Source organism: Aythya ferina (assembly GCF_964211825.1).
Source record: "Aythya ferina genome assembly, chromosome: 5".
NCBI lineage: Eukaryota > Metazoa > Chordata > Aves > Anseriformes > Anatidae > Aythya > Aythya ferina.
Genome location: NC_140301.1, coordinates 45,367,294 through 45,394,750, shown reverse-complemented (window position 1 = coordinate 45,394,750; position 27,457 = coordinate 45,367,294). Strand labels below are relative to the sequence as shown.

At 55.1% G+C, this 27,457-nt stretch overlaps 6 protein-coding genes across 12 annotated transcripts in view; 3 read left to right on the top strand and 3 right to left on the bottom strand.

Annotated features, from left to right (window-relative positions):
* The window catches only part of KDM2A (lysine demethylase 2A), a 39,508-nt gene extending 36,404 nt beyond the window's left edge, over positions 1-3,104 (bottom strand). For 2 of the 3 annotated variants that reach the window (XM_084522497.1, XM_084522499.1), the window contains exons 1-3: positions 3,001-3,104; positions 2,560-2,587; positions 1,218-1,322 (exon numbers count right to left, since the gene is read on the bottom strand). In XM_084522497.1, coding sequence (XP_084378623.1) covers positions 1,218-1,322; positions 2,560-2,587; positions 3,001-3,020 — 153 coding nt within the window. In that variant the 5' untranslated portion in view covers positions 3,021-3,104. The remainder of the gene's footprint in view (positions 1-1,217; positions 1,323-2,559; positions 2,588-3,000) is intronic. The other variant, XM_084522498.1, reaches the window with a different exon arrangement.
* A 1,106-nt stretch (positions 3,105-4,210) lies between these two features.
* On the bottom strand, positions 4,211-5,916 carry RHOD (ras homolog family member D). The gene is made up of 5 exons (XM_084522496.1): positions 5,631-5,916; positions 5,239-5,326; positions 4,944-5,053; positions 4,714-4,848; positions 4,211-4,629 (listed from the first exon to the last, which is right to left on the bottom strand). Exons 1-5 carry the CDS (start codon positions 5,787-5,789, stop codon positions 4,462-4,464), a joined length of 660 nt encoding a protein of 219 aa, XP_084378622.1. The 5' UTR covers positions 5,790-5,916; the 3' UTR covers positions 4,211-4,461.
* LOC311438292 (mas-related G-protein coupled receptor member H-like) lies at positions 5,917-8,879 on the top strand. Its single transcript, XM_084522495.1, has 3 exons — positions 5,917-5,969; positions 6,078-6,664; positions 6,926-8,879. The coding sequence occupies exon 3, from the start codon at positions 6,962-6,964 to the stop codon at positions 7,877-7,879; it is 918 nt and encodes a 305-aa protein (XP_084378621.1). The 5' UTR covers positions 5,917-5,969; positions 6,078-6,664; positions 6,926-6,961; the 3' UTR covers positions 7,880-8,879.
* Positions 8,880-9,653: 774 nt separating this feature from the next.
* Positions 9,654-11,382, bottom strand: LOC311438290 (mas-related G-protein coupled receptor member H-like). 4 transcript variants are annotated; one of them, XM_084522492.1, is made up of 3 exons: positions 11,012-11,286; positions 10,318-10,739; positions 9,654-9,987 (listed from the first exon to the last, which is right to left on the bottom strand). In XM_084522492.1, the coding sequence occupies exons 2-3, from the start codon at positions 10,701-10,703 to the stop codon at positions 9,750-9,752; spliced, it is 624 nt and encodes a 207-aa protein (XP_084378618.1). In that variant the 5' UTR covers positions 10,704-10,739; positions 11,012-11,286; the 3' UTR covers positions 9,654-9,749. The 4 variants fall into 4 exon arrangements, with proteins under 4 accessions (XP_084378618.1, XP_084378619.1, XP_084378616.1 ...); XM_084522493.1 differs by having other exon boundaries at positions 10,318-10,735; positions 11,012-11,273; XM_084522490.1 differs by having other exon boundaries at positions 9,654-10,739; positions 11,012-11,382.
* Positions 11,383-14,611: 3,229 nt separating this feature from the next.
* LOC311438291 (mas-related G-protein coupled receptor member A2B-like) lies at positions 14,612-18,936 on the top strand. Its single transcript, XM_084522494.1, has 2 exons — positions 14,612-14,864; positions 15,449-18,936. The coding sequence occupies exon 2, from the start codon at positions 15,486-15,488 to the stop codon at positions 16,473-16,475; it is 990 nt and encodes a 329-aa protein (XP_084378620.1). The 5' UTR covers positions 14,612-14,864; positions 15,449-15,485; the 3' UTR covers positions 16,476-18,936.
* A 6,015-nt stretch (positions 18,937-24,951) lies between these two features.
* LOC311437421 (proto-oncogene Mas-like) lies at positions 24,952-26,601 on the top strand. 2 transcript variants are annotated; one of them, XM_084520674.1, is made up of 2 exons: positions 24,952-25,148; positions 25,367-26,601. In XM_084520674.1, exon 2 carries the CDS (start codon positions 25,393-25,395, stop codon positions 26,371-26,373), a length of 981 nt encoding a protein of 326 aa, XP_084376800.1. In that variant the 5' UTR covers positions 24,952-25,148; positions 25,367-25,392; the 3' UTR covers positions 26,374-26,601. The 2 variants fall into 2 exon arrangements, with proteins under 2 accessions (XP_084376800.1, XP_084376801.1); XM_084520675.1 differs by having other exon boundaries at positions 24,952-25,206.
* The last annotated feature ends 856 nt before the right edge of the window (positions 26,602-27,457 follow it).

The following is a 27,457-nucleotide window of genomic DNA, read 5'->3' as shown; positions in this document are numbered from 1 at the left end:
GCTGACTACAAGAGTGTACATGACTGCCACCAAACTGTTTTGTGCTACAATCCTCTCTGCAAAATGTGACCGTGCAACAGATGCGGCGAAGCCCCAAAGAAGGAGCACACCTCCAGTAACCCAGGTCTGCAGACAAGCCACAGCTGCCTATGCAATATCTTCCTTCCACAGGGGCCAGGCCTGGAATACCTATTTGTGCCCTCACCACAGGGTTTCCACCCCAGGGCCTCCTGCAAGGCACGTGCCAGCTACAGCTCCCCAGCACTTACAGCCAGGTACCCGGCACCAACAGAGGAGCAATGAGAACCACTCACATCTGAGGGCAAAGCTTAACACAGAGAGCCATGCTGCCTCACAGCAAGTGATGTCAGAGCATTAAAGGATAAGGATTTAACTTCACAGGCAGCACCTCGAAGGTGAGGGTGCGTGTACTGCTGTGACTGAGAGACGAACCCTGTCACAACCTCAGTTATCACAGAGTTGATGCTTGCACTTCCCGGAGGGTTTACAACTGCCTCAAAGTGTGATGCTGGGGACCCAGCAACTCCCCTCCTTCCTTGAGAATAGCATCACAGGCTCCTGGAGCAGCTGCTCCCACACCACTCAGTTATGACCCAACTCACAGACCAGTTGCCTCAGACAGTCCCCCAAACAGCAGCACAAACATCAGCCGAGCCAGAGCTCCTGACAAGGCCTAACCAGGTCCCGAACTTTGGAACAGCTCCCCCAAAAGAAAACACCAGGAGACACATGCACAAGCAAATTTGAGCTTGAACCTGAAGCTGGTTTTCACTGATTTCACACAGTGCTCAAATTGAGTCCAACACAACATAACGGTAACACACATCATTGCACCTTCTCCAGTTGCTACAAACACACGGAGAAAATCTGCTGTGACAAAAGCTACAGACACACACTTTGTATTTCTATCCAGCACCTTCCCAAAGCATCTTATGCAGTCCCAGCCCCCAACACTCCCCTCTTCCAGAGCTCAGTCAATCAGTGCCCTCCGTTAAGGCAAGCATTGCAATGCAGACAGGACCCGCAAAGCCATCCAGCGCACACCGGTTGAGCAAATACCTCAGGACAAGCTGCAGCAATTCACTACAATGTGTTTTTTTGTTTTGTTGTTTAAACCTGTTGCCAGTTAAAACCTTTTCTTTCTTCAGTTGAAGAAAGCCAAGAACAGGATTTGATCAGCAACGGCCGATACTGACCAATCTTTGGCTGTAGCGGATCCTTTCTTCTTCAGGCTCCATCTCCGACTCTTCTGAAGAGAGTGAGAAGGACACTCCAGGGCTGCTGTCGTCGTCCTCTTCCTCCTTTGAATTCAGAGGGAAACAGTGAAGCAGGTCTCAGGGACATGCAGCACCTACGTCCCTCATTTCTTCACTCGTTTTGAGGTTGAATCCGAGCCCCATGAGTGGGTCTAGCTCAAGTGAACCCAGGGGATGAGCCCACCTCAACTTTAACGCTCCCATTCTAACTTTAGGCATGACCTAGGGTAAATGACTTTGCCAGCTGTTCTGTAACACATGAGCTGCAGGTCCCCAAGCAGGAGAAGGCCCCTGCTCCACCCAACCACCGGCACGAGCGGCAGCTCAGCAGCCTCGCACTGGGTACAGGAACCAGGCAAGCTGTGCGCCTGCTGTTAAACATTTGACGGCAGCAGGGGAGCAGCCTGGTTTCCCCAGAGCGCAAGACTACGCATGAGAGAACCGGCTCCTCCAAATGACACGGCTGCTGTCCTCTGGGTATCCTGCACCACAGCGCTGGGCAGCAGCCGCACACACACAGAACATCTCCCTCAGACAGGGAGCCGTATGGGACCTCGCTGCAGCCCTTCGGAGCAGCTGGGGGCAGGGGACTAACTCCCATCTTGAGGAGACCTGCACGCTCCCATCTCCCAACCCGCCACCTTGTGACACCACGCCGCACACGGGAAAGTTTCCCAAGGTGTCAGGTGGCATCTCAACTTTTTTTTTTTAAAGGAGCAGAATGAAAGCAGCCCCTAGCTACACCGCAGCTCCTAACCCCACGCCTACGACTTCGGGGCAGGACTCTGCCGTCCCGTGCGCTACCACGGGACCCGCTGCCGTAGCACGGGCAGCACCGCTGTCCCCCCCCCGAGCTTTCTCTGCCCCCTGCCCCTCCGGGGAAGGTTTGACAGCGCAGCACCGCGCTCCCCCCGCCGCCAGCACCGGGACCGGCCCGAGCGCTGTTTGTAAACACCCCCCGAGCCCCGCGCCCCCTCCCGGCCCTGCCCCGGCCCGGCGGGGCCCGCTGCCCGGCGGAACAAAGCGGCGCGGGGGCTGTCACCCCCCGGGGAGCTGTCACCGCCGCCCGGCCCCCCGCCAACTTCCCGGAGGGGCCCGGCCCGACCCCCCCGGAGCGGCCCGGCCCTCCCGCTGCCCCCCGGCCGGCCCCCCGGGGGCGGCAGCCGGCTCCCCCGGCCCGGCCCCTCTCCTCTCCTCCTTTCTCCCCTCCCCTCCGGGGACTTGCGGAAACTTGGCGACCGGCGGCCGGCGCCCCCCCCCCGCCCCGCCGCGAGTGGCTCACCAGGTCTCTCCTGCGCCTTTGTCCTCTTCTAGCGCCGGCCGGGCAGAAACACAACAGACGGCAGGGGACGGAGCCCCGGGTCAGGCGGCGACCGCGACCGGGCCCGGCCGCCCCGCCGGCCCCGCCGCTCCCCCCCCCCGCGCCCGCCGCCCCCAGCGGCCGCTGACAGCCCCGCCACCCGCCCGCCCCCCGCCGCCACCGGCCCCCGCGGGCCCCGCTGCCCGGCCCGGCGCCGCGTCCCCCCGCCGCCACCACAACCACCACAACCACCACCGCCACCGCCGCCACCCCGCGCCCCGCACCGCCGCCCCGCGGCCCGCTGCCGGCCGGCCGCCACCCCGCCGCTCCCACCCCGCCGCCTCCTCCTCCACCGCCGCCGCCCGCCCCGCCGCCGCCGCCGCCGCCGCCGCCCCCCGGCCGGGACGCGCTTCCCCTCCTCACACAGGAGCCGCCGCCGCCATTTTGAACCCGTCAGAGCCTCACATACACACTGCCTCGGCCGCCGCACTGCGCCTGCGCCGCCCGCAGCCGCCCCGCGCCCCCCCCCCGCCGCCTCCCCCGGCGAGCGCCGCGCGCATGCGCCGCCCCCCGCCCGGCCCGCCTCGGCCGTGCGCGGCCGCGCGCACGCAGCCCGCCCGCCCCGCCCCGCCGGAGCGGGGAGGGAGGGGGGGGAGGGAAGCGGGCGCGCATGCGCCGCCACGGGACGCGCGCGAGCGCCCTCCCGCGGGCCGGCCCGCCGGCCACGCCCCCGCGGGCCCCCGCCCCCTCCGGCCCGCCCCGCGCATGCTCGCGGGGACCCGCGCGGGGCACGTGGGGGAGCGGGGCCGCGGGCGGGAGGGGGGCGTGGGGGTGAGGGGGCCGCGCACGGAGGTGCGCACACACATGGACACACATGGACACACATGGACACACCACACACATGTACACACATGTACAGACATGCACAGACACGTACACACATGTACAGACATGTACACACACGTACACACACGTACACACGTACACACACATGTACACACATGTACACGCACACACATGTACATACACACGTACTCACATACACACACGTACACTCATGTACACCCATGTACATATGCACATGCACACGTACACACATGTACACACATACCGACATGCACACATATACGCATGCACACGCACACATGTACACACATACAAACACATGCACTCACTACACACATGTACATACACACGTACACATACACACGTGTACGTTCACATGTATCCATTCACACACCCATATACACAGATGTACACACACATGCACACAGATGTACACACACATGCACACACATACGCATGCACATACACACGTACACACACACATATACACACACACGTGTACAAATACACACACATTCACATGCGCATGGACACGCACATGAACACACACATTCACACACACATGCACACGCATGCACACACATTCACACACACAGTCACATTCACACACACATACGTACACACACATGTGCATACATTCATACACACATGTATGCACACGTACACACGTACAAACACACACACACACATTCGTACATACATGCACACACATGCATGCACACACGTTCACACACAGTCACAGACATTCACACACACACACATACACAAACACATGGTGCCGTGGCTGTGTCTTTTGGAGCCCCAGCAGGTGCCCGAGGCTCTGCCTGCGGGTACCGTACGGCGCTGTGATCTCTGAGCTTTAATGGCAGACCCGTGCTGCGGCCGCTCAGCGCCTGTCCCCCACCCGGCCGGCGGGTCTGGGGGCCGGGGTTTCCCCGGGTCAGTTCTCAGTAGTGGGACGGCTGCGGGCAGGCTCCTCTCCATGCACGGGGGGTCTCCGTGCCTGCCCCACGGTGCCCGGGCTGGGGGTGCGGGGTCTCAGCAGAGCGTGCAGCCCCTCCGGGTCCATCTCCTGCGTCGGGTCCGTCGGGTGGAGCGCAGCGCGGTGGCGCAGGTGGCAGCGAAGATGTCCCTGACGTTCTCCTGGTACCTTGCTGAGCACTCGAAGTAGGACACGGCGTGGACCTGCCGGGCCATGGCCTCCCCCTGCGGAGAGTGGTGACAGGGGCTGAGCCCCATCCTGTTGCCCCGTGCCGGGCTCGTGTCCCCTGCCGGGGTGGGGACACCCACCTGCTGTGAGGTGACGGGCTCCTGGCGGCCCTGCCGCAGCTCACGCAGCACCTCGGGGTCCTGCCGCAGGTCGGTCTTGCAGCCCACCAGCAGAACGGGGACGCCCTTGCAGAAGTGGTTCACCTCTGGGTACCACTGTGGGGAACGGGGTTGGGACAAATGAGGGAATAGGTGGGCAGCCCCCTTGGGGAGGCTGCATGGGGCGGGAGCAGCCCCCGGCGCTGCGTTACCTTGGTCAGGATGTTGTCGTAGCTGCTGCGGTTGGTGACATCGAAGCACATGAGGACGACATTGGCGTCCGAGTAGGACAGCGGGCGAAGCCTGTCGTAGTCCTCCTGCCCTGCAGGCGCAGCAGCAGACCCTCAGCAGCCGGCTCCCCGACGGACCGCGCCTGTCCCCACGCCGAGGGGACGTGGGGGGGGGTCTGGGGATGGCAGGCGGCGGGGACACCCGTGGGGGACCCTGTCCCCAGTGCCTCCGCACACAGGGGCACACCCGAGGCTGTCCCCTCCCATCCCTTCCCACCTGCCGTGTCCCAGAGGTGGATCTTCACGGGCTTTCCGTCAACTTGGAAGGAGGCCGTGTACTTCTCGAACACCGTGGGGACGTAGACCTGGCAGGGGACAGGGGGTGTGGGCAGCGGGTGGCTCGGAGAGGCCCCCGGGGTTGGGTGAGGGACTGGGGGGGGTGGACAAGGCCCATGGGGAGGCAGTTGGGATACTTCTGGTCTCCTGCAGCAGCACCGAGCCTTGGGTGGGTGGCTGGGACCCAATGAGACCCGCCCGGTGCCAGCCAAAGCCACGTCCCACGGCCCCATCCCCAGCAAGGGGACCCGCGGGGGGGCTGTGGGCAAGGGGCTGCACAGGGCGAGGGTCCCGGTGCCACCGGGGGCATTGGGCGGGCAGGAGGAGCCTCACCTTGGGGAAGTCCCCTCTGGCAAAGACCATCAGCAGCGACGTCTTCCCGCAGCCTCCGTCCCCGACGATGACGGCCTTGATCTCAGCGGCCTTGGTCTCGGCGCCCACGGCCTCGGGGGGCCCCAGGGGTGGGCTCTGCCCCCCAGGCGCCTGCTGCATGTGGGCACGGTGGGCCTGGCCGCGGGGACGCCTCTCCGGGCCCCAGCACCCTGCGAGGACCCTGCACGTCCCACTCCCTCCCTGGCCTCCGCTGGTTTTATCGCCCCGAGCATCCACCGGAGGCAAAGTCCAGGGCGGAGGGAGGCACGGGATGACTCACGGCTCCTCCTGGCCCAGCAGGTGACTTGTGGAGCCCTGTCCCTCCCTGGGCCCGGCTGCCGGTGTCACCCGTGGCCCTCGCCCTTCCCGTCTTCCCTCCTGCAACTCCCCCCCCCGCGTCCCCTGCAGCCTGGCCCCAGCTTGAGCCCATGGCCCCGACACCGAACCCCCTCCCGGGGACATGACACGACGAGCGTGGACCAGATCCTGTGGCCAGGCCTCGCCGGGAGGCTGAGGGGAAATGCAAACAGTAATGAACCATCTCAGAAGGATGCCAACATTAGGGAAGAGTAGGGGGGGAGGAGAATGGAGCACAATAAAACAATTAGGAAGGTGGTAATTACCAGTCTAATGAGATATAAGGTTGGATCCTAAAAGCACCAAGATTCTTTCACAGCAAGATGTAGCTGCTGCAATATTTCTCCTCTGGGATATCCTCTTGGGCAAAACATTTCCTTTCCTCCAAGACCAACAGAAATTTGATGAGGGAAGAGGCTGGGAGATGCAGCCACTATCGCCGAGAGAGGCAGAGCTCTCACCACCTGACCAGTGCTCCTGCAGCAACGCCCAAGGAGCAGCGCTGTTTGGAGGGGCACGGAGGAGGCTCAGGTCTGCTCAGGTCCTCTGAGGACACAGAGACACGAAATCTCCTTGCCTGAGAGGACGCTGGCAAGGACGGCTCCAGCTGGACAGGGCGCAGACCGCTGCCTGGAAAGGTAGGGATGGGGGCGAGCCTGGACCAGGGCGCTGCTGGCGCCTCCCCTGAGGCCCCTGCAGCCCCCTCGCCCCCCTTAACCCCCTCCTGCAGCCCCTTGCCCTCTGCTCCACACTCTGCCCACCACTGGCAGGGCAGCCGCCTCCTCAGCCCTCTGTCCCCAGCATGTCCCCAGTCCGGCCATCCCCTGAGCCCTGCTCCCCGCCTCATCCCACTCACCCTCGGGGTCCTGCTCACCCCCTGCTCCCTGCTCTGACCGCAGCCAGGACCGCACCCCACCACCGCCTGGCCTCCTGCCATGGAGCCCAACCACACGGCCCCGTCTCCTCCGCCACCCATGCCGACGGCTGAGGGAGAAGACGTGTGCGAGATAGACATCCCCGACGTGGCCGTGGACGGCGCCACGCTGCTCATCTGCCTCTGCGGGCTGGTGGGCAATGGGGCTGTCCTCTGGCTCCTCGGCTGCCGCATCCGCAGGAACCCCATCACCGTCTACGTGCTCAACCTGGCCGTCGCTGACTTCACCTTCCTCCTCCTCATGCTCACCTCCGCGCTCCTCTACATCCTGGAGAGCCTCTCCTGCAACACCTTCCCTTTCTTCGTGTACCTCAAGTCGTTCCTCCTGCCCCTGCTGCTCACCCACAACATGGGCATGTACCTGCTGACAGCCATCAGCATCGAGAGGTGCGTGTCTGTCCTGTGCCCACTCTGGTACCGCTGCCACCGCCCCCAGCACCTCTCGGCCGTGGTGTGTGCCCTGCTCTGGGCCCTCTCCATTGCTGTAATTGCTGTAGTAGCTGTCCTGTGCCTGTCACACCAGCAAGATCAATGCCGTCTGTCCCTCATCTCCATGTATGCCCTCAACTTCCTTATTTTTGCCCCACCCATGGTCATTTCCAATGTGATCCTGTTCATTAAGGTCCAGTGCGGCTCCCAGCGGCGCCAGCCCAGGAGGCTCTACATCGTTATCTTCCTCACCGTCCTCTTCTTCCTCCTCTTCATGGTCCCCCTCAGCATCTGGAATTTCCTGCAGCAACTCAGTTACAGTCCGGGGCACTCCCAGGTTGTTTTCCTGCTTGTAAGCATCAACAGCAGCATCAACCCCTTCATCTACTTCCTGGTGGGGAGCTGCTGGAGGCGCTGCTCCTTGGTGTCCCTCCAGGTGGCCTTCCGGAGGGTCTTCGAGGAGACAGGGGTCACTGTGATCTCCAGCTGAGAGGCCACTGTGGTTTCACTGTCTGCGCTGTGTCCCCCAGCTTGATGCTCAGCTGTCCACACCTCTTCATGGCCACCCCACGGCTCACCTTCCCATGGCTGCATGTCAGGATGTGTTTGTGTCCTGTCGTAACCCCATCCCTATCCCTGTCCCATCCCCAACCTGTCCTCATCCTAGTCCCATCCTTTTCCTGCCCACATCACCATCCCAGCTCAGTTCCCATCCTTCTCCCTCCCTGTGCCATCCCATGCCATTCCCTGTCCCAGTCTGGATCTCCCATCCTATCTCCATCCCCTTCCCTATCCTTTGCCATCCCATCCCAGTCCCTGTCTGGTCTTTGTCCCCATCTCTATCCCATCCTAATCCCATCCCTGTACCCACCCTGTCACGTCCTGTCCCATTCTCTCCCCTCCCCATCCCCTTCCCTGTCCCCATACTAAACCCTGCCCTGTTCCCATCCGTGTCCCATCCCGATCCTCATCTCTGTTGCTGTTTTTTTCCATCCCCATCCCCATCCCCATCCCCATCCCCATCCCCATCCCCATCCCCATCCCCATCCCCATCCCCATCCCCATCCCCATCCCCATCCCCATCCCCATCCCCTCCCAATACCATCCCCATCCCATCCTCTTCTATCCTGTCCCACGCCCCTTCCATCCCATCCCCATCCCCGTATCCGTCGGGACCCTTTTCTCGCCCCGTCCCATGCCCATTCCCTCCATCCCCATCCCCTCCTGTCCCCTCCAGTCCCGTCCCCGCATCTCCCGGCCACCTCGACGCGGAGCGCGGGGCTTTGCTGCCCTCCAGCGTGGAAAGAGGAAACCGGAGGGCTCCGCGGAACCCCCCGGAGAAGCGGCGCTTCGACGCTCGGTGCGGGGGCTCCTCCGGCCCGGGGCGGGCTCCGTTGCGGGACGCCCCCGCACAGCGCCCGGCGCCCCCAGCCCCCGCGTCCCCCCGGACCCCGGCTCTGCCCCCAATAAAGCCGCTGCTCTGCCGCTGCCTCTCGTTCCTCCTCTTCGTGGCCTGGGGCTGGGGGCACCTCTGGGGGGCTGGGGCTGGGGGCTCTGCGCGCAGCAGGACGCGAGGAGTGGGGAAGGCGCACGGGGAGCTCCAGCCCTGGGGCTCAGCGCCTGATCCCAGCAGGCGGTGGCAGGGATGGGGTTCGGGGACCAGGATGGGACTGGGGAGTGGGGCTTCCCTCCGGGGCCTGCATGCCACGTGTGAGGACATCGGCAAGTGCCCTGCGGGATGGGAGACGTCCCAGCCTGGGCGTGGGCATGGACCCCAGGCTGCTCAGGGGTGCTGTGTATCGACACCAAGCCGCAGTGACGCAGGAGCTGGTCCTGTGGGAGCACAGGGCATCAGCAGAGCCTTGTTGGGTGCCCCACTGTTGGCATTTCTGGAGCCAGAAGGGGGGCAGAGCAGGGGGGAGGCTGCACAGGGCATGTGGGAGAGGAGCTTAGGACACTGGGCAGGTTTTTCCCCACTCGCACATGAGTCAGCCTTTCCCAAAGGCAATACTCATCCCAAAAAGCAGAAATGTGGCAGTCTGACAGCATGAGACGGGAACTCTGCCCTCTGGGGCACATTCCTTTGGGGAACAGTACTGCTGGGGAGGGTTGTGGGGATGAGGAAAGCTGTGCAACTGCAGGGAATCCTGCCAGGAATCCTGCCCCCCGCTGACCTCCAAATTACATAATTACGTTTTCTCTTCTTCCCCCCCTTCCCCACCCGCGCCCTGTTATTGTCTGCAGGGAGCAGTGAGAGGGTGACATCTGTGGAAACAGGGCAGACATTTATTGATCTGGGTCCCCAGTGAAACCCACAACCATCATCTGGGGGGGGCCTTAAGCAGAGTAATAGAAAGGCCTCAACAGACTGGGCTCAGCGTGTCCATCGTGTTATTGTCACTGCACACCGTGTCATCGGCCAGCTCCTCGAAGACCCTCCGGAAAGCCACCTGGAGGGACACCAAGGAGCAGCGCCTCCGGCAGCTCCCCACCAGGAAGTAGATGAAGGGGTTGATGCTGCTGTTGATGCAGGCAAGCAGGAAAACAACCTGGGAGTGCCCCGGACTGTAACTGAGTTGCTGCAGGAAATTCCAGATGCTGAGGGGAAGAGTGAAGAGGAGGAAGAAGAGGACGGTGAGGAAGATAACGATGTAGAGCCTCCTGGGCTGGTGCTGCTGGGAGCCGCACTGGACCTTAATGAACAGGATCACATTGGAAATGACCATGGGTGGGGCAAAAATAAGGAAGTTGAGGGCATACATGGAGATGAGGGACAGACGGCATTGATCTTGCTGGTGTGACAGGCACAGGACAGCTACTACAGCAATTACAGCGATGGAGAGGGCCCAGAGCAGGGCACACACCACAGCCGAGAGGTGCTGGGGGCGGTGGCCGCAGGGGCTGCTGGAGCAGACGACGGACACGCACCTCTCGATGCTGATGGCTGTCAGCAGGTACATGCCCATGTTGTGGGTGAGCAGCAGGGGCAGGAGGAACGACTTGAGGTACACGAAGAAAGGGAAGGTGTTGCAGGAGAGGCTCTCCAGGATGTAGAGGAGCGCGGAGGTGAGCATGAGGAGGAGGAAGGTGAAGTCAGCGACGGCCAGGTTGAGCACGTAGATGGTGATGGGGTTCCTGCGGATGCGGCAGCCGAGGAGCCAGAGGACGGCCCCGTTGCTCAGCAGCCCGCAGAGGCAGATGAGCAGCGTGGCGCCGTCCACGGCCACGTCGGGGATGTCTACCTCGCACACGTCTTCTTCCTCGGCCGTCGGCATGGGTGGCGGAGGAGACGGGGCCGTGTGGTTGGGCTCCATGGCAGGAGGCCAGGCGGTGGTGGGGTGCGGTCCTGGCTGCGGTCAGAGCAGGGAGCAGGGGGTGAGCAGGACCCCGAGGGTGAGTGGGATGAGGCGGGGAGCAGGGCTCCCATTGTGGATGTGAGAGGGAGGCGTGAGGGCAGGGGCAGGAGGCACCAGAAGCTGCAAAAGGGCAGCACAGGGCAGGGGAAAGGCACTGGGGAGAGCACAGCTTGTCCGCAGGAGAGCAGGGAGGGAGGGAGGTGCTGGCTGCGGGTGCTGGAGGAAAGAAAAGTGGGGTAGGGCTGAGGAAAAACATTGCACTTAACTGTTAGCTTTGGTGAATCAGCAGGCTAGGGCTGTTTTTCCAGAAGGGCTTGTGCAGATCCACGTTGGTGTCCTGGCATCTCAGGCTCCCCTCAAATCCAGGTCCTGAAGAGGATTTCCCTCAGGCCAATTGTGCAATGAGGAACGTTTCCTGGTCACCAGGGTGTCCCCGGACTCGTCACTTGGCTCCTCTCTGTGCCTCTATGCTGCATGCACGGGCTGCCCCAGCCACAGTGGGGTCGCAGTGGCATCGAGAAAGGTTTTGTAACCACTGCTACGTCAGAGCTCTGCTTCCTTGTTTTTATTTATCTTGATTTTTTTTTTTTCCCCACAAAGGAAGTGGCTTTTGCCAGAAACTATGCAAGAATTTTGTGAATGGCTCCTCATGCTTTTCTGATTAAATACGCCCAGCTCTCACAGCTGCTTTCCCTCTCTGCCTGATGTATTTCTGTCACTCCTTGTTCCACTCCCCCACAGCTCAGGGCTTTCCAGCCGCACAGGGTGGGCATTGCCCCGCGGCGGAAAAGCGTGATGCTGGTGACGCTGGCAGGGCCACTGCAGTGCTTCTCAGAAGCAACTCCCCTTGTGGGAAGTATGTGGGAATTATCGCCAAGATATCTCCCGGGCACAAGGGAATATGCGTTCAAAGCGGAGCCAAAACCTAGTTTTACTTGTCGAATTTGGGCATTAACAGTTTATAAATTGTCTTTGAATACAAGAACAAGGAATGGTAGTTTTCACTGGCACTTACAGCCCAGACGGGTTACTGCTAATACCCCCTAATGATACAAATACAGATACCAGGAAGGGTGCTGTCAGTGCTGTGCTTCCCTTCCAGCATGCTGTTGGAGAGAAGTGCAGCCCCCCCAGCCCTTCACCAGGGGCACGGTGGTGGCATGGGAAGTCCACATCTTCCTCCTTGCTCTTGGGAGCACTTGTGGTTGTTTCCCACAGTGCCACCCCTCTGGTAGTGCACAAATCAGGGGCTGTGGCTCCTGACCTCAGTGTGGTTGTGGTTCAACCCTCCCATGGCTCCTTGGGGGCACAGGCCCTCCACACCCACTCTGGGCAGGTCCCTCAGCTGTAGAAGACCTTTCCCAAGGGAACCCACCCTTCTGTGCCCTACCACTCCTGTAGATCAGTGTCCCTGTGATCGGCCACTCCCGGCTGCTGTCCTGGCTGCCAGGCTGAACATCTGGTTCCTCGCTGACTTTATTCTGCTCTAAAATAGGTTGTTTGCTCTCGAAGACATCAGATTCATCCCGCCATATAATTCCAGTCCCAATGCTCCTGCAACAGAAGAGCTACTCCTAAGGTCTCCTGTTAAAGTCACTCCCTTCAGCAGAAGTTGTTTTGCACAAGCACACACCATCGTCCCCATCCTCCGAGCTCTGCCCCTCACTGGCATCTCGCTGAGGGTGGAAGCTGTGGATACAGATGGTGGTGGCTCCACAGGAGCCTTCACCGAGCTCAGCACTGTCTGCCCAGCAGTGGCCTGGCCGCGTCCGCAGCACCTGTGTTCCACCCAGTGCCTTTGGTGGGACTGGGTCCCGTTGGAAGAGCCAGCAAGGGAAAAACATTGTTGGTGCAGCGCTCCTGAGTGCAGGGTGGCAAGGGCTGGAACAGGCAAGGATGCACATGCAGATGTAGTGCTGAGTACCTGCAGCACCATGTGGATTCAAGAATGAAACCTCCTGGCCCCAGTCCATACCCTGTCTGCTTCCCTGGGTGGAGAAGTCCCTGCTCTGGGGCCTTGGTGCCTGATTGTAAAGCACTGAGCATCCAGTGCCTTGATCCTCACAAGCCCCCGTACTGGAGGAGGTGATGGAGAGGGACAGAAAAGAAGCTTTCATCTCCCTCTGTCCTGGTATCCTCCTGCACCACTGTTTGGCAGAGAAGGTCTATCTCCCTCTAGCTGATGGAGCTGACAGCATCATTCAGCAAACAAATCTTGACACCATCAGGGGGTTTAACGAGGGAGGCAGGAAGGGACAGGGTAAAGAGGCAAGTGCCTGCAATCAGCACTGGGCCAGGCTGGACAGAGGATGGACAGACAGACAGGCAGGGGTGGATGACCATTGGTAAGTGCGGTTCTGTGCGTGGGGTGAAGAATCCCATGGAGCAAACTGCGTGGGCAGTCCTAAATAAAGGGACAGGAACAGAGAATGTGAAAGCTCTGGCAGGTGATAGCTCAAAGAGGGTGAGCTCTGCCTACTGGACAGTTTTATGAGCTTGTGAGAAACAAAGTTGTGTGTTTTCAGTAGAGAACTAATTTTCTGTATTCAAAGGTAGTTGTGTAGTCATAACAAGGAGCAATGCTAAGTAGGTAAGTGGATAGTAGAAGGCCTCACTGTTCCAAAATACGGTAGAAGGTTGAGAAAAACAGGATGAGCAGTGTGAGAACAGTAAAACAAAGATCACAAGTCCTCAAAACATAAGAAAGGAGAAATTAAAGGGTAGGAAAAAAAAAAAAAAAAAAAAAAAAAAAAAGAAAAATTGTATATATATAGTGTAGAGGAGCATCAAGTAGCTTGTGCAACTGTAGTACTCAGCCAGTGAGAAAACAGGAGAGGTGATCAGGCATTGGGTAATAGGGAATAAAAGGTTATGATTTGTTCACTAAAATGCACTCCTGATTGACAGGCCGCCTGCCATTGCAATCATGAATAAAATAGCTTCACAGAAGATCCTGTCTGAAGAAAAATGAGATGTTTCTCACAAGCTCTCCTGACATACAGCAGTGATTGCTACCCCAGCCATAATATTTACAGAACATAGCTTCTGCTGAAGATGTATGAGCCTAACGTTGACACAAACAAGTAACTGATGTTTGTAAATCTTGTGTTGGAAATAAAAATTTAGGCAACCAATCCCAGGATGTTGCCTGCAAAAGCAGAAGCCAGGAAACCCTGGGTAACTCTGCTCTTTCTCAGAGCACATGGGCAGTGAGCATAATCTTGCACAGCACTACACTGGCATACCTTGGAGCTTTCTTATCATTACTTGTTTGCACTTGAAGGGACTGATGTTGCAGGGGGGGTGTATCTGGGGACACAAAGGCAGTGCCAGCAGGGGATTGAGGAGGAGGTCTCAGCCCTGGAGCCCCCACATGCTCCAGGTCCAAGCAGGAGCACCCCTTCCTCTCGGGTGCAACAGGAGCTCTTTGAACTGCAGCCACTCTGGGTAGGACTCATCTCACTGAAGTTCAGCTCTCCAGAAATTATTGTCTTAGGAAGTCTCAGTTAGTTTTGCTGCTCATAGCAGCATGCTCCTGGAAGCTGTGTATTTGAAGGTCATGTGTCACTGTGAAGTTGTGGTATATAAGTGGCAATCCTAGTTTTGAATCGGACAGAAATCTTAGAGCAATGCCATGCTTGTAGCACAGGGTCCTAGAGATCACTGCCTGAACTACAGGAAAAAAAGTCTGTCCAGTTCAAAGATACAAAAATTTTGGGATTGGGTTTGCTTTAAAGTGAAATTAAAGAGGAACCTAACAGAAAGATGTTTTGTTTTTCCCATAGGGCTAGCTTCTGAGACTTGTTAGTCATTTCCTGTATGAACGCAAGCATAGACTATAACCAGAACCCTGATATCATCAGATGCTATGAAGCAGTTTCATGTTTGCAAGAGCTCCTGAGAACGCAACAAAGCAGTTTGTAAAAGGGCCCGAGAAATGTGCCGTGCTGGGCGCCGCACAAGCTCAGCAGGACAGGCATGGTTCAGTTTATAAGCGGTAATTCCAGAAAACCTCATGAGAAGATCCTGTCACAGGACAGCAGCTGGCAAGCAAGAGGAAATGTGAGTCTGCAGCACGTCCGCTCCAGTGAAGGTCTCCAGGCTGCGACAGAAAAGAAGGTCAGGCTTTTCCAGGTGTTTTATTCCCATCCTAATCAGTGCACCCACTGGCCTCCTCCTCTCCCCTGGCCCGCTTCTCTCTGCTCCCCCCATCTCCTTCTCCCCCCACCCCCTTGCTTTTGAACCTGCTGGTCATTTGCATCAAATCTGATCGGAGAACAGCAGCTCATTAAGATGTACAAATATTTGGGGAAAGATGGTAGGGGAATACTGAAATGGGCGTCTCACTGAAGGAACCTAGCTGCTTAGTAATACCAGTTGTAATATGAGTCCATGTCAGATCCACCCACAAAACTGCTTGCTCTTTGACATCTCCAAGGACAATCCCTTCATCCTCCTATTTCCCTCCTCCAGATCTAACCTGTCCAAAGCCAGGAAAGAGGCATCTCTCTAGCTTTTTCTCCATTCCTGTACATGCTTTAGTGCCAGGCATGTTATACCCATCTCCCCCATCCCTCCTGTTCCTCATTTTTCTTTGTGCTTCTCCATGTGGAAGATGAGGTATGGCTGCAAGGACCTTAAAATCCTGGTGTGGGGGCACACCGGAGCTTCTGACATGCCTCTGTTTCTTATCATCCCTCCAGCTGTGCAAGGGGAAGGTGAAGAGGCAGATATTTCACAATGAGCGCGCCGTTCCCTACCACAGGAAGAGACAGCCCTGCTTGCTGGAGCTGGCCCAGTGGGATGGCGCATGACGGGGCTTGGCACCGTGCGCTGATGAGGCAGGCTGCCTCACATGAGGACGACTACAACTGGACCGACTGTGAGGCCGACAGTTTGAGCGAAGTCCCTGCCACGCTGCTCATCTGCCTCTGCGGGCTGGTGGGCAACGGGGCCGTCCTCTGGCTCCTCAGCTCCCACATCCGCAGGAACCCCATCACTGTCTACGTCTTCAGCTTGGCCATTGCTGACTTCACCTTCCTCCTCTCCATTGCCATCGCCCTTGTGATATTTTATGGACCATTGAGCTTTTGTCACAGGCTGGGCTCACAGGATGTGATGGCTATGTTGAACATCATCATCATCTTCGTTTTCACCACCAGCATCTACCTCCTGGCAGCCTTCGGTGCCAGCACGTCCCTGTCTGCCCTCTGCCAGGCCTGCTGGCCCCGCTACCGCTCCTGGCACGTGCCAGCACTTGTGTGTGCCCTGCTCTGGGCCCTCTCCTTCTTGCTTACCGTGACCCTCTACTTCTCCCCAGTGGCACTTGTCATCTTCGTCCTGAGCTACCTGTTGTCGGTGCTTATCCTGATTCTTTCCAGTCTAACGCTTTTTGCCAAGGTCTTGTGCTGTTCATGGCAACATCCCCTGAGGAAGCTCTGCGTTGTGGTTCTGCTTGTTGTCATCTCCTTCCTCTTCTTCAATGCTGGCTTTCCTTACTGGCTCTTGCTAAGATTGTTTGATTTTTCAGTTCTCTTCTTTGACACGCCTCTCCTATTTGCCTGTGTGAGCAGCAGTATCAATCCTATTATTTATTTCCTGGCAGGGAGCTGTACAAAGAAGTTCCCAGTCTCTGCTAGGCTTGCTTGTCAAAGGGCTTTTGAAGACGTCATGGAGCCTGAAAACAGAAGTGAAACTCCCAGAGAAAGCTCAGTGGAAATAAATGTTTAACCTTCTCCAGCCCCTCCCTGGGAGAAGATCCTCTAGGGATGGTGGTGTCCTGTGAGACAGGGTGAGGCAAGAACGATGGCTTTGGTGCTGCACAGAACTAGCTGCAAGACAACACAATGTGCTGGGCAGCACAGGAACCTGTGCCTGGGGTTGGCACTGGGCAGGTGGTGAAGCACCCATCGAAACATTTTGCTTTGAAATCTTTGCTTTGAATCTGTCCTGTCTAACAGGTCTGAGCCGTTCCTTCTTCAAAAGTAAGCTTGCTCTAGCCAGTGTGCTATTAAAGCAAAGCCAAAGCCATGGAGGCTCTTAGCTCCTGCTGGTGCTTTGTTTTGGTGTGTCTGCTGAAGAGCTGAGCACTGCTGGATGCAAGAGCCTGGCAAAGCAGGGCAGAATAATGCCTCAGCAAAGCTTTTTGTGTGCAGCCTTAGTGGGTGTGGATACATGCAAAGACTACGCAGAGAACTCCCATTCGGCTTTGTGAAGAGGGAAGTAGGCATGTGTGTGTGATCAGCTCCAGAAGGCTTTCCCCAAAATGCAATGCTTCTTCTGGCAGCAAGGCGGACGAGTTTTGTCCACGCATCATGTTGGCCATCTGCACACAATGGTTTGGACTGGAACTGGCTCTTGCAGTCCTTCCCACTCTCCTCTGGGCTGCCATATGGTTAGCCTGAGCACATGCCATTTTGCAACCACAACCTGATGATTGTATCCAGCTCTGGTGTGTTTGCTCCTTCTCCAGAAAAACAAGAGGAGTAGCGTTAGGATCAAAAACAAACAGAAAAGGACAGCTCTGCTTGAAGACTGTAAAGTCTGGATTTTCAAGGTGACAGAGGATACTGGGCGATGGAAGGAAAACAATTAACTTTTTTATGGAAACAACCCTGCTGAAGCTGTGAGAACTGAATCCTGGTAATAGGCATCCACCAGGTGAAAGGAGCAGTGCCAGTGCTTCCTTGGCTCCTCTTCCCTTGGGTGCGTTCCTGCCCTCCACATCTGTCAGCCCGTCCTATGAAGAGCTGGGGTCTGGAATGAAAACTGGTCACTTGGTGCTCAGCTGTTCCTAGGAAGAGCTTCCAGCTCTAACATGGTGGTGGAGCTGAACTGCAGGCTTCTTGCAGGCAGCTTCTCTGCTACCTGCAGCATTCTGGGCAGATGCTGTCGGCTGCCCAGGGCCCTCGCAACGTGAGTGGGGAGGTCTTGTCACTGCTAACAGCTGCCGCATCCCAGCTGTTCCAGTGCTGTTCCAGCTGCGGTAGGATGAGGCACAGCATGCTTGGGAGGCACCTGTGCTCCCCATGGACAAGCCAGGGGCTTAGAAATGAAAGGGAATGAGCAGTGTTGTAGGAAAGACAAGCCAGGCCTGTTCTGCTCAGCAGTGACAACCCATGCAGCAATGCCTGTGCATGCAGGGTGCATCATACCAGATCCTCCATCTTCTCCAGGCAAAAGCTTCAGAGCTAAGAAAAGCTTTCTTTTTTAAAATCAGGTGCACCTACACTCTCAGCTGTGCTGAGGTAGGGAGAGATTTGTGTGAGCTGGGGGCTGAGCCAGCTCTGAGGCCCTATGTGCAGCCACCGAGTAAACATGCACACCTTCAGAGGTTCATTCACTGCACCTGCATGAAGACACAGGCTAGAGCATCTGCTTGCATCACTGTCTCTTTGGTGAGACTGTGGGACAACACTAGAGAAACAAACTTGAAAGAGGTGCCCCCTTCTCAGTGTGAACAGCTCCACCTGCTTCAGGGTGCGAACCAAGGGTTCAGGGCTGGAGTTGTCTTGGCACATGAAAGCCAAGGATGTGAGGATGGCCACATCCCCTCCTGTCAGATCACTTGCAGCCATTGTGTGTTTTAAATTCCTTCCCTGAAGTTGAAACCCTGCATAAGTTTGAAAGTAATTAATTGCAAAATGGTTCCTGGAAGCTTCCAAACACGTTCTCCACCTGCCAAGACTATATCACCCCTTTCAGGCAGAGATAGATGCCGGTCTCTGTAGCAGAGACTGACAGAGGGAAAGAATAATGGGGGCAGAGATACCTCTAAGATATTCCTAGAGAGAGAGCATTAGGCTGAAGACAGTGTGTGAGACTGAGGTGGGGAGAGCAGGCAAAAAATAAAGGGGAAGTGCCAGGAAAATTTGGGAATAAAGACTGGGTATGCTGGGCCAGCTCTGCCAGCAGCCCTGGAGCTGGGGAATTGCTGCTGGTGCTGTGCAGGATCCATCCCAGTGCAGGATGTGTCCCTGTGCTGGATGTGTCCCAGTGTTGGATGAGACCCTGCAGCCAGCCAAGGTCCCAGAGCTCCCGTTCCTGCTCAGGGAAACCCCCCTGGGTCACCTGGTCCGAGAGGGAGATTTTGGTGGGGCTGCATTGCCAGCAAGCCTCTCCTCACCGGTGTGTCCTGTGTGTGCCTGAGAGTAGGTGAGAAGGAGGAATGAGCAAGAGTAAGAAAGAAAAAGAGGGCAGCATCCAACAGTGCTCTTCCTAGTGTGTGACAGGGCAATACCCTGTCCAGCCTGGGGCATGAAGATTGTTAAAGTGACCTCTCTGTGGAATCTTTTCATGTTTTATTGAAACCATTGCCAAGTTAGTCTTGTATTTTCTTTGACCATACTTCAGGAAGAAAACATCACAGGAAGTATGAAATGTACAAAAAGAATTATTATTATTATTATCATCATCATCATCATCATCATCATCATCATCATTGTTATCATTATCATTATCATTATTTTAATGTTATGAAAAAAACCCACAGTGTTAAAGATGTTATAAAAACAGATAACCAACATTCTGGAAGAAGTTTCTTTCAAGTCAAACAATGATTTAGTTTGTTTCTTATGAAATATAATAGTACCCCTAATAGTACCCCTAGAATAGTACCCCTTGAAGGGCCCCTCAATCGATGTTCATGTTGTTACTGCTATAATGCTTGTCAGAAGGGATCTCAGCTTTAGTTTGGAGGAGAACATTGTACTGGGTCTGGCTGCGATGGAGTTAATTTTCCCTGCAAAAGCCCATGTAGTATTATGCTCTGCAGCTGTAGCTAGAACAGCACTGGTATCACACCAGTGTTTTGTCTACTGCTGAGCAATACTGGCACCTCATCAAGGTATCCTCCAAACCCCTCCAAGAGCCAGCAGGCTGGGGGTAGGCAAGAGGTGGGGAAGGGACATCACTAGAGCAGATGACCTAGACTGGCCAAAGAGATATTCCATGCCATATGGTGTCAGGCTCAGTAATTAAAGGTGGGAAATGGGAAAGAGGAGTGGGTGCTCTCGTTATGAAAATCTGTCCTTCTAAACAACTGCCATGCATATTGTGGCCCTGCTTCCCAGTATGTGGCTGAACATTGCTCATTAATGGGAAGTTGAGAATATATATTTTTCCTCTATATATGCTTCTGTGTGGCCTTTGCTTTTTTCCTTTTCCTTTTCCTTTTCCCTTTCCTTTTCCTTTTCCTTTTCCTTTTCCTTTTCCTTTTCCTTTTCCTTTTCCTTTTCCTTTTCCTTTTCCTTTTCCTTTTCCTTTTCCTTTTCCTTTTCCTTTTCCTTTTCCTTTTCCTTTTCCTTTTCCTTTCCTCTCTTCCTTGTTCCCATTTCAAGGTCACTAGGTGTGTTCAGCCTAGAAAAGAGGAGGCTGAGGGAAGACCTCATCACAGTCTACAGCTTCCTCACAAGGGGGAGTGGAGGGACAGGCGCTGATCTGTTCTCTCTGGTGACCAGCGATAGGACCAGAGGGAATGGAGTCAAACTGCGACACGGGAGGTTCAGGATGGATATCGGGAAAAGGTTCTTCACCAAGAGGGTGGTCACACACTGGAACAGCTGCCGGCAGTTGCCCACCAGGAAATAAACAATGGGATTGGTGCTGCTGTTCAGCAATGCCAGCAAAAAAGATACCTGGTGAGGAAATAGTTCCTTTGCGGGTGGAAGATCATGGAAGATCGTAGACCCAGGCTGCTGAGGTCAAAGAAGTGGCACAGAAATCCAACTATAATTTCAAGTTCTATATAGGAAAAAATTATATGATTAAAGAGAGAACAAATTGTTAAGCTCAAAAATGCCGACATGAGCAGAAAAAGGAGGAGGAGCAGAGAGAAGTCAGCAACAGCCAGATTTAGGATGTAGACAGTGAAGGGGTTCCTCATGTGGGAAAACAGGAACCAAATGACTATCCCATTCGTCACAAGTCCACACAAAGAAATCCCCGTACAGAAACCTAAAAAGACCAGAGATTCGTAAGATAGCCTTAAGCACATGTCCGTGTCATTTCCAGAAGAGTTCAGATATCCAGAAGCTGTGTAGTTCAGAGAGAAGTCTGTTGTGCTGGTCTCTGCCATGGTGAAGTTCCTGCTCCCAGCACCTCCTGAGAGACAAGGAAGGAGAGAGAGAAGAGGAGCATCGGTGCTCCCGGCACTCACCATCTGTGCCCGTGATCCCAGGCTGTGCCCAGGACAGGCTCCCACAGCTCCAGCCCCATCCCTGGCCAGCAGGCATCTCCCACCCACCCATCCCTGGCCTCCCACCTCCCAGAGCTCCTGGGAACAACACTGGCACATGGGGTCTCTGCGGGGCCAGGCTCACCAGGAGAAAAGGGCTGGTGACAGATGCCAGGGCCACCCTGCTCTGCTTCAGCCTCCTCCCTCGTGCCGCAGAGCTGACCTGTGCCCTGAGACTGGGTCCCGTGGTCAGGAGACTCCTCTCACAATCTCATCTCATCGGTGACAGCTTCCCCTCACATGTCCCACAGTGATCTTGTCAGTGGGAGCTGGCCATGTCACCTCCTTCCGTCCCCCTCTGCTGTTTTTTATCAGGAGGTTTTGTTCTGTTATGGTCTCAGTTAGAAATACTCCAGGAAATATCATATAAAATGCCTTGTACTCAAGATGAAATCTTAAAGAAGGAGAGGATAGCACAGACAATCTTATGTCCATTCAGGTGCTGGGAACCCCAAATCTTGCATCATCAAATTGGCCTCTTATCAGGGCAGCCCTTGTCCATGGAAGTGTTACCTCATCATGGTAACTTAAAGTATTACAGGATTTTCTTAAAAAAGAGAAAAACAGATAGCATCTACTGTCAAACAAAATGGATGTTCACTTGAGAACCGTTTTGGCACTCTTGCCTTGATAAAGGCAAGGACACATAGGCGGTGGAAGACTTCCATAGCTCTCACCTGTTAGCTAACCTTACCGTCTGCATCACCAAGGGGACGGTGGGGAAGAGATTTGGCAGGGCAGGAGGAAGGTAGAAAGTTGAGAATGAATGAAATGACCCAGGCAGGGACCATTAGCAGCGTGGCTGAAACAGCAGAATCATAGACTCATAGGCTCACAGAATGTCTCAGGTTGGAAGGGACCTTAAAGATCATCTAACTACAACCCCCTGCCATAGGCAGTGATGCTACCCACTAGATCAAGTTGGCCAAAGGCCCCATCCAGCCTGGCCTTGAACACCTCCCGGGATGGGGAATCCACAACCTCTCTTGGCAACCCGTTCCAGTGCCTCACTACTCCTACAGTGAAGAATTTCCTCCTCTTGTCTAGCCTAAATCTATCCTCTTTTGGTTTAAGACCATTCCCCCTTGTCCTACCATTATTTACCTGAGTAAACAGTCCTTCTCCATCTTTTTTACAAGACCCCTTTAAGTACTGGAAGGCCACAAGGAGGTATCCCCAGAGCCTTCTCTTCTCCATGCTGAACATCCCCAGGCTGAACATTCTCCAGGCTGAATATACTGAGCTCTCTCAGCTTTTCTTTATAGGAGAGGTGCTCCAAGCCCTCTAATCATCTTTGTAGCCCTTCTCTGGACTCACTCTAACATGTCCACATGTTTCTTGTGCTGGGGGCCACAAACCTACCTTTTTACAGCTGATCTACCTTTTTACAGTTGCCCTTTCCCGGGTCTTGACCATTACCGTTGTCATTGTTGGCACACCCTCATTTTTTTTGAGCCCCAGAGCATCATATCTGCTGTGCAGGGGCACTTCAGGGGCAAGAGGGGGATTCCTCACTATGTTTCAAGCAGAGATGAGAGTCCAGCCACCCTTGTATTGTGAGTCCATCAGTTCTGTTGGTTTCAGGTTGGAAGCCATTTTACCATCCTTTTCCAAGGATTTAAGGCAAGTCAGATGCCCAGCCCGTGCCAGCGCATGATACCACGTTTCAATCTCTCGCTTGGATTCCTGGATGCATTGCAGACTCTTGCAACCTGGCAACTTGCTCAGAGAGTGCGTCTATCCGGTCACACTTGCACCCATGACATCCAACTCTGCCTTCAGGCCCTAGGAGGACCTCCAGATATTGGAGCTCCCTGCAACGGATGGTCTGGGTGGCTCTTTCAGTCCTTGGGAGGTCAGTCTGGGTAGGGGCATCTACTGGGGGGGTCATAGCCCCTCTGTCTGGGTTTCAGTCTCAGCCCTGGGGGTGTGGTGGGTGGACATCATTTTTACCTCACTGGAAAGCTGCTTCGTGGTGCTCCCAGAATAGAGGGTAGCGAGATCAGTCCACCTCCTGCTCTCCCTGCTCAGCAGAGATGGGGCTTCTATTTTTGCCCGAGCCTTGTCAGCTGCCCTCATGAGGGCTGCCAGGTCCCGGTGTCTCCCTCAGCTGCCTCAAGTGGCCTCGATGCACGAAACCCCAGCACACTGAGATCCCCCCCTCCACTGCAGAACGCATCTGCCCCGGAGCTGATTGCATTGGCAATACCCCTTGGAAGTCTCTTGCAGCCTGTGGCCTTAACCCTCCTTCTTCCCCACATCATTCCTCAGGTGTAGAATCACTCCCAGTTGTGCCAATCTGTTTCCCGGCCCCCGGGCCCTATCACACACCCATGCCTTGCACCTGGGATGCCAACAGAGTACTCTCAACAGCCACCCATAAGGCAGAGCTCTGGCCTTGCCTTAACTTGCCATGAAAAATCACCGGTGCTCAGATACACAACAACACAAGGGCTTTGCCCTCTGTCTCTGATCACATCCCCGTCATGTCTTCTCTAAGATTACATTTTGTGGGGTACATAGTGTTGCATATGTACTTTTATCTACAAGTGGTTCCTGTCTCACGATCTGATTTCACATAATAAGGGCTGCCGTCCTCACTGCTTATATTCTCTTTCATGCATTTTCCATCTTCTGAATACCTCTTCTTAGGAGTTATTGCCTATGTTTTTTCTATGATTTTTTTTATTTTTATTTTTTGCCTATGTTCATTCACAGAATGATGTCCTCCAAGGATATCTTTTGATTTCACATAGTGAATGTACAGTGATGAACCCAGCCCAGAGTCTCTCTGAGGGGAGCCAGTCTTGGGCTGCAGGAGATGGGGACCACATGTAGACCTAAAACAAGGGTAGAGCTAATTCCACCCATGAGAAGATGGTGGTGAAAAGGCTTCCAACAGGTGTAACACCTTCACAATGCAGGCAAACCCTGGGTGCTCAGGCCTGACCCTAGCTGGGTCCCATGGTCCATGGGCAGGAGGTTAATGGGTGGGGTCAGGACAGAAAAGGGGCTGCTGTTGCCTTCAGGGCCCTGGAAGAGGGAATCAGAGAGTCTCAAAGTGTACAGGTTAGTGTGCTGTGGTGTTCAGTCATGCTTCATGAATTGAAGTTCCAGCCTCTTCATTTTCCATTCCCACAGCTGGGCCAATCAGATCATCAGATCATCATTGTCCTTCAGTGACAGCACTTTTTTTTTTTTTTTTTTGTGTGTGTGTGTTTGTTTTTTGTTTTCTTCACCACCACTATGAAAAACATTTCCCAGTACCAATTTCTTCTATGGCTTTGTAGCATTGCATTTGTCACAAGTGTTATGTTCCATGCTTTGACACATTAAAGCAAAGCCTTTGTCTGGGGGAAAAGTTTCTGAAATAAAGTTGGGAGAAGTCTTTGAGCACCAATTTACATGTGTTTAGAAGCACTGAGCAAAGACTGCATGCTGTTGCACTTCCGCACATCAGACGTTACCCACTGTTGAGGGTCCCTGCCTGGCCTCTCTCACTTTCACCGTTCTGCCATTCTCCTGCCCAGGGGGTGACTTACATGATGACTTCTGACACAGAGCCTTCCACACACAGACAAAGGGTGCTGCTGAGAAGTAACAGTACAACACATTAATCTGCAAATCTGTTCCCAGAGCTGCCTGGTACGAGATGATCCTTCCTTCAAACCCCTCTCACTTTGTACTTGAACAGTCCAGACAGCATGGTCATTCACTGACACCATGCTTCTCTCCCTTCCTTTACGTCCAAGCAGAAGACTTGTTTTCACTTGGCTCGGCAGGGATTTTCTTCTACAGTTGTGTGGTTAGTTGTGGTACCTGCCAGGTTTGCCACACATTATGGCAAAGGCTCTGTCAGGATGCAAAGTGTCTCAGGAGACAGCAGAAGAAAGTCTTCCACACACAGTGAAACCCAGCAGCCCCCAAAATGGCAACACAAAGCTGGTGGATGGGGAGAAGAAAAGGAAGGGGGTGACGTGGCCAGCTCCCACTGACAAGATCATTGTGGGACATGTGAGGGGAAGCTGTCACCGATGAGATGAGATTGTGAGAGGAGTCTCCTGACCACGGGACCCATTCTCAGGGCACAGGTCAGCTCTGCGGCACGAGGGAGGAGGCTGAAGCAGAGCAGGGTGGCCCTGGCATCTGTCACCAGCCCTTTTCTCCTGGTGAGCCTGGCCCCGCAGAGACCCCATGTGCCAGTGTTGTTCCCAGGAGCTCTGGGAGGTGGGAGGCCAGGGATGGGTGGGTGGGAGATGCCTGCTGGCCAGGGATGGGGCTGGAGCTGTGGGAGCCTGTCCTGGGCACAGCCTGGGATCACGGGCACAGATGGTGAGTGCCGGGAGCACCGATGCTCCTCTTCTCTCTCTCCTTCCTTGTCTCTCAGGAGGTGCTGGGAGCAGGAACTTCACCATGGCAGAGACCAGCACAACAGACTTCTCTCTGAGCTACACAGCTTCTGGATATCTGAACTCTTCTGGAAATGACACGGACATGTGCTTAAGGCTATCTTACGAATCTCTGGTCTTTTTAGGTTTCTGTACGGGGATTTCTTTGTGTGGACTTGTGACGAATGGGATAGTCATTTGGTTCCTGTTTTCCCACATGAGGAACCCCTTCACTGTCTACATCCTAAATCTGGCTGTTGCTGACTTCTCTCTGCTCCTCCTCCTTTTTCTGCTCATGTCGGCATTTTTGAGCTTAACAATTTGTTCTCTCTTTAATCATATAATTTTTTCCTATATAGAACTTGAAATTATAGTTGGATTTCTGTGCCACTTCTTTGACCTCAGCAGCCTGGGTCTACTTACAGCAATTAGTGTGGACCGGTGTGTCTCTGTTTTCTTCCCAATCTGGTATCGTTGCTATCGCCCCAGGCACTTGTCTGCCATTGTGAGTGGGTTGCTCTGGGCTCTTGCTGGATCTTTTGTTTCCTCAATGTATCTTAGCTTTTACTTTGATGTGCCATATGAGGAAGCATTTGGAGGTATAGCCATTGCAATCACTGTGACTTTATCATCAGTGATGTTGATTTCCAACCTGTCCATGTTCATCAAACTCCGATGTGGCTTTCAGAGACGACACCCTGGGAAACTCTATGTTGCTGTCCTGCTCAATGTCATCTTCTTCTTTGTCTTTGCTATTCCCTTCAGCATAGAGGTATTCCTCAATCTTAAACACACACAGAATCTATTTCCTCACCAGGTACCTTTATTGCTGGCATTGCTGAACAGCAGCACCAATCCCATTGTTTATTTCCTGGTGGGCAGCTGCCGGCAACGGCGGATCCAGGGCTCTTTGAAAGCTGCCTTCCGTCGAGTGTTCAAAGAGATGGAAGTGAGCGAGGAGGGGAGCCGCACACCCAGGGACACGGCGTCGGAGGCCGCTGTGTGAGGCCCCACTGGGGAGGAGACCTGGAGGCACAGAGCCTGGCAGGCAGCTCGGAGCCTGCTTGCTGCAGGGAGGGACCATGGCTGGAGCTGGGCAGGGGGCGCGTATGGCACGGAGCTGGCACGGCACTGCTAGGCCGAGCTCAGTCCCCACACGCAGGCTGTCTTCCCCACTGCAATGCCCCTTGTTGTGCTGGTCCTATGAATAAACTCTGGCTCCCTCTGGTCAGCAGATGAGTTTCATGGTCTTTGGGGAGACATCCTGCCCGGGGAGAGTCTGGCGTGTTAGGCCCTGGGGGAGCTCTGGCTGTCTGCTCTGCAGGCAAGGCAGGGTTCTTCAAAAAGGATTGCAAAATTGGGCAAGCCAGTGGGTCCATGTTGGTCATGGGAAGATTAGTGGGATAGAGAAGAAGACATGGGGTAACGTAGTATTTTTTGGGGAGAGAGAGGAAAGTGAGGCAGAGAGAGAAGGAAAAAGAGCATGTGTAAGGGAACGGGAACAGGAACGGGAACAGAAAAGGGAAAGGGAAAGGGAAAGGGAAAGGGAAAGGGAAAGGGAAAGGGAAAGGGAAAGGGAAAGGGAAAGGGAAAGGAACAGGAAAACAGTAGAGGACATGGAGCTGTCTCCATGGTGCTGATGGATGAAATTTAGTAAGACAATTTCTTAAAGATAAAATCCCATTTGCAGCTCTCTCTAACCTTCATCTGCAATCTCTAAGGTGACATGTCTGGGAAGTTTGATCAGAGGCAGTAGGTAAAGCCTTGATGCTGCTGCACATCCACACACTGTTGATTTCCCAGTGTAGAGGGTCTCCTGTCCAGCACCAGGTACACACAGAAAAACCCAGCAGCCCCCAAAATGGCAACACAAAGCTGGTGGATGGGGAGAAGGAAAGGAAAGGGGTGACGTGGCCAGCTCCCACTGACAAGATCACTGTGGGACATGTGAGGGGAAGCTGTCACCGATGAGATGAGATTGTGAGAGGAGTCTCCTGACCACGGGACCCAGTCTCAGGGCACAGGTCTGCTCTGTGGCACAAGGGAGGAGGCTGAAGCAGAGCAGGGTGGCCCTGGCATCTGTCACCAAC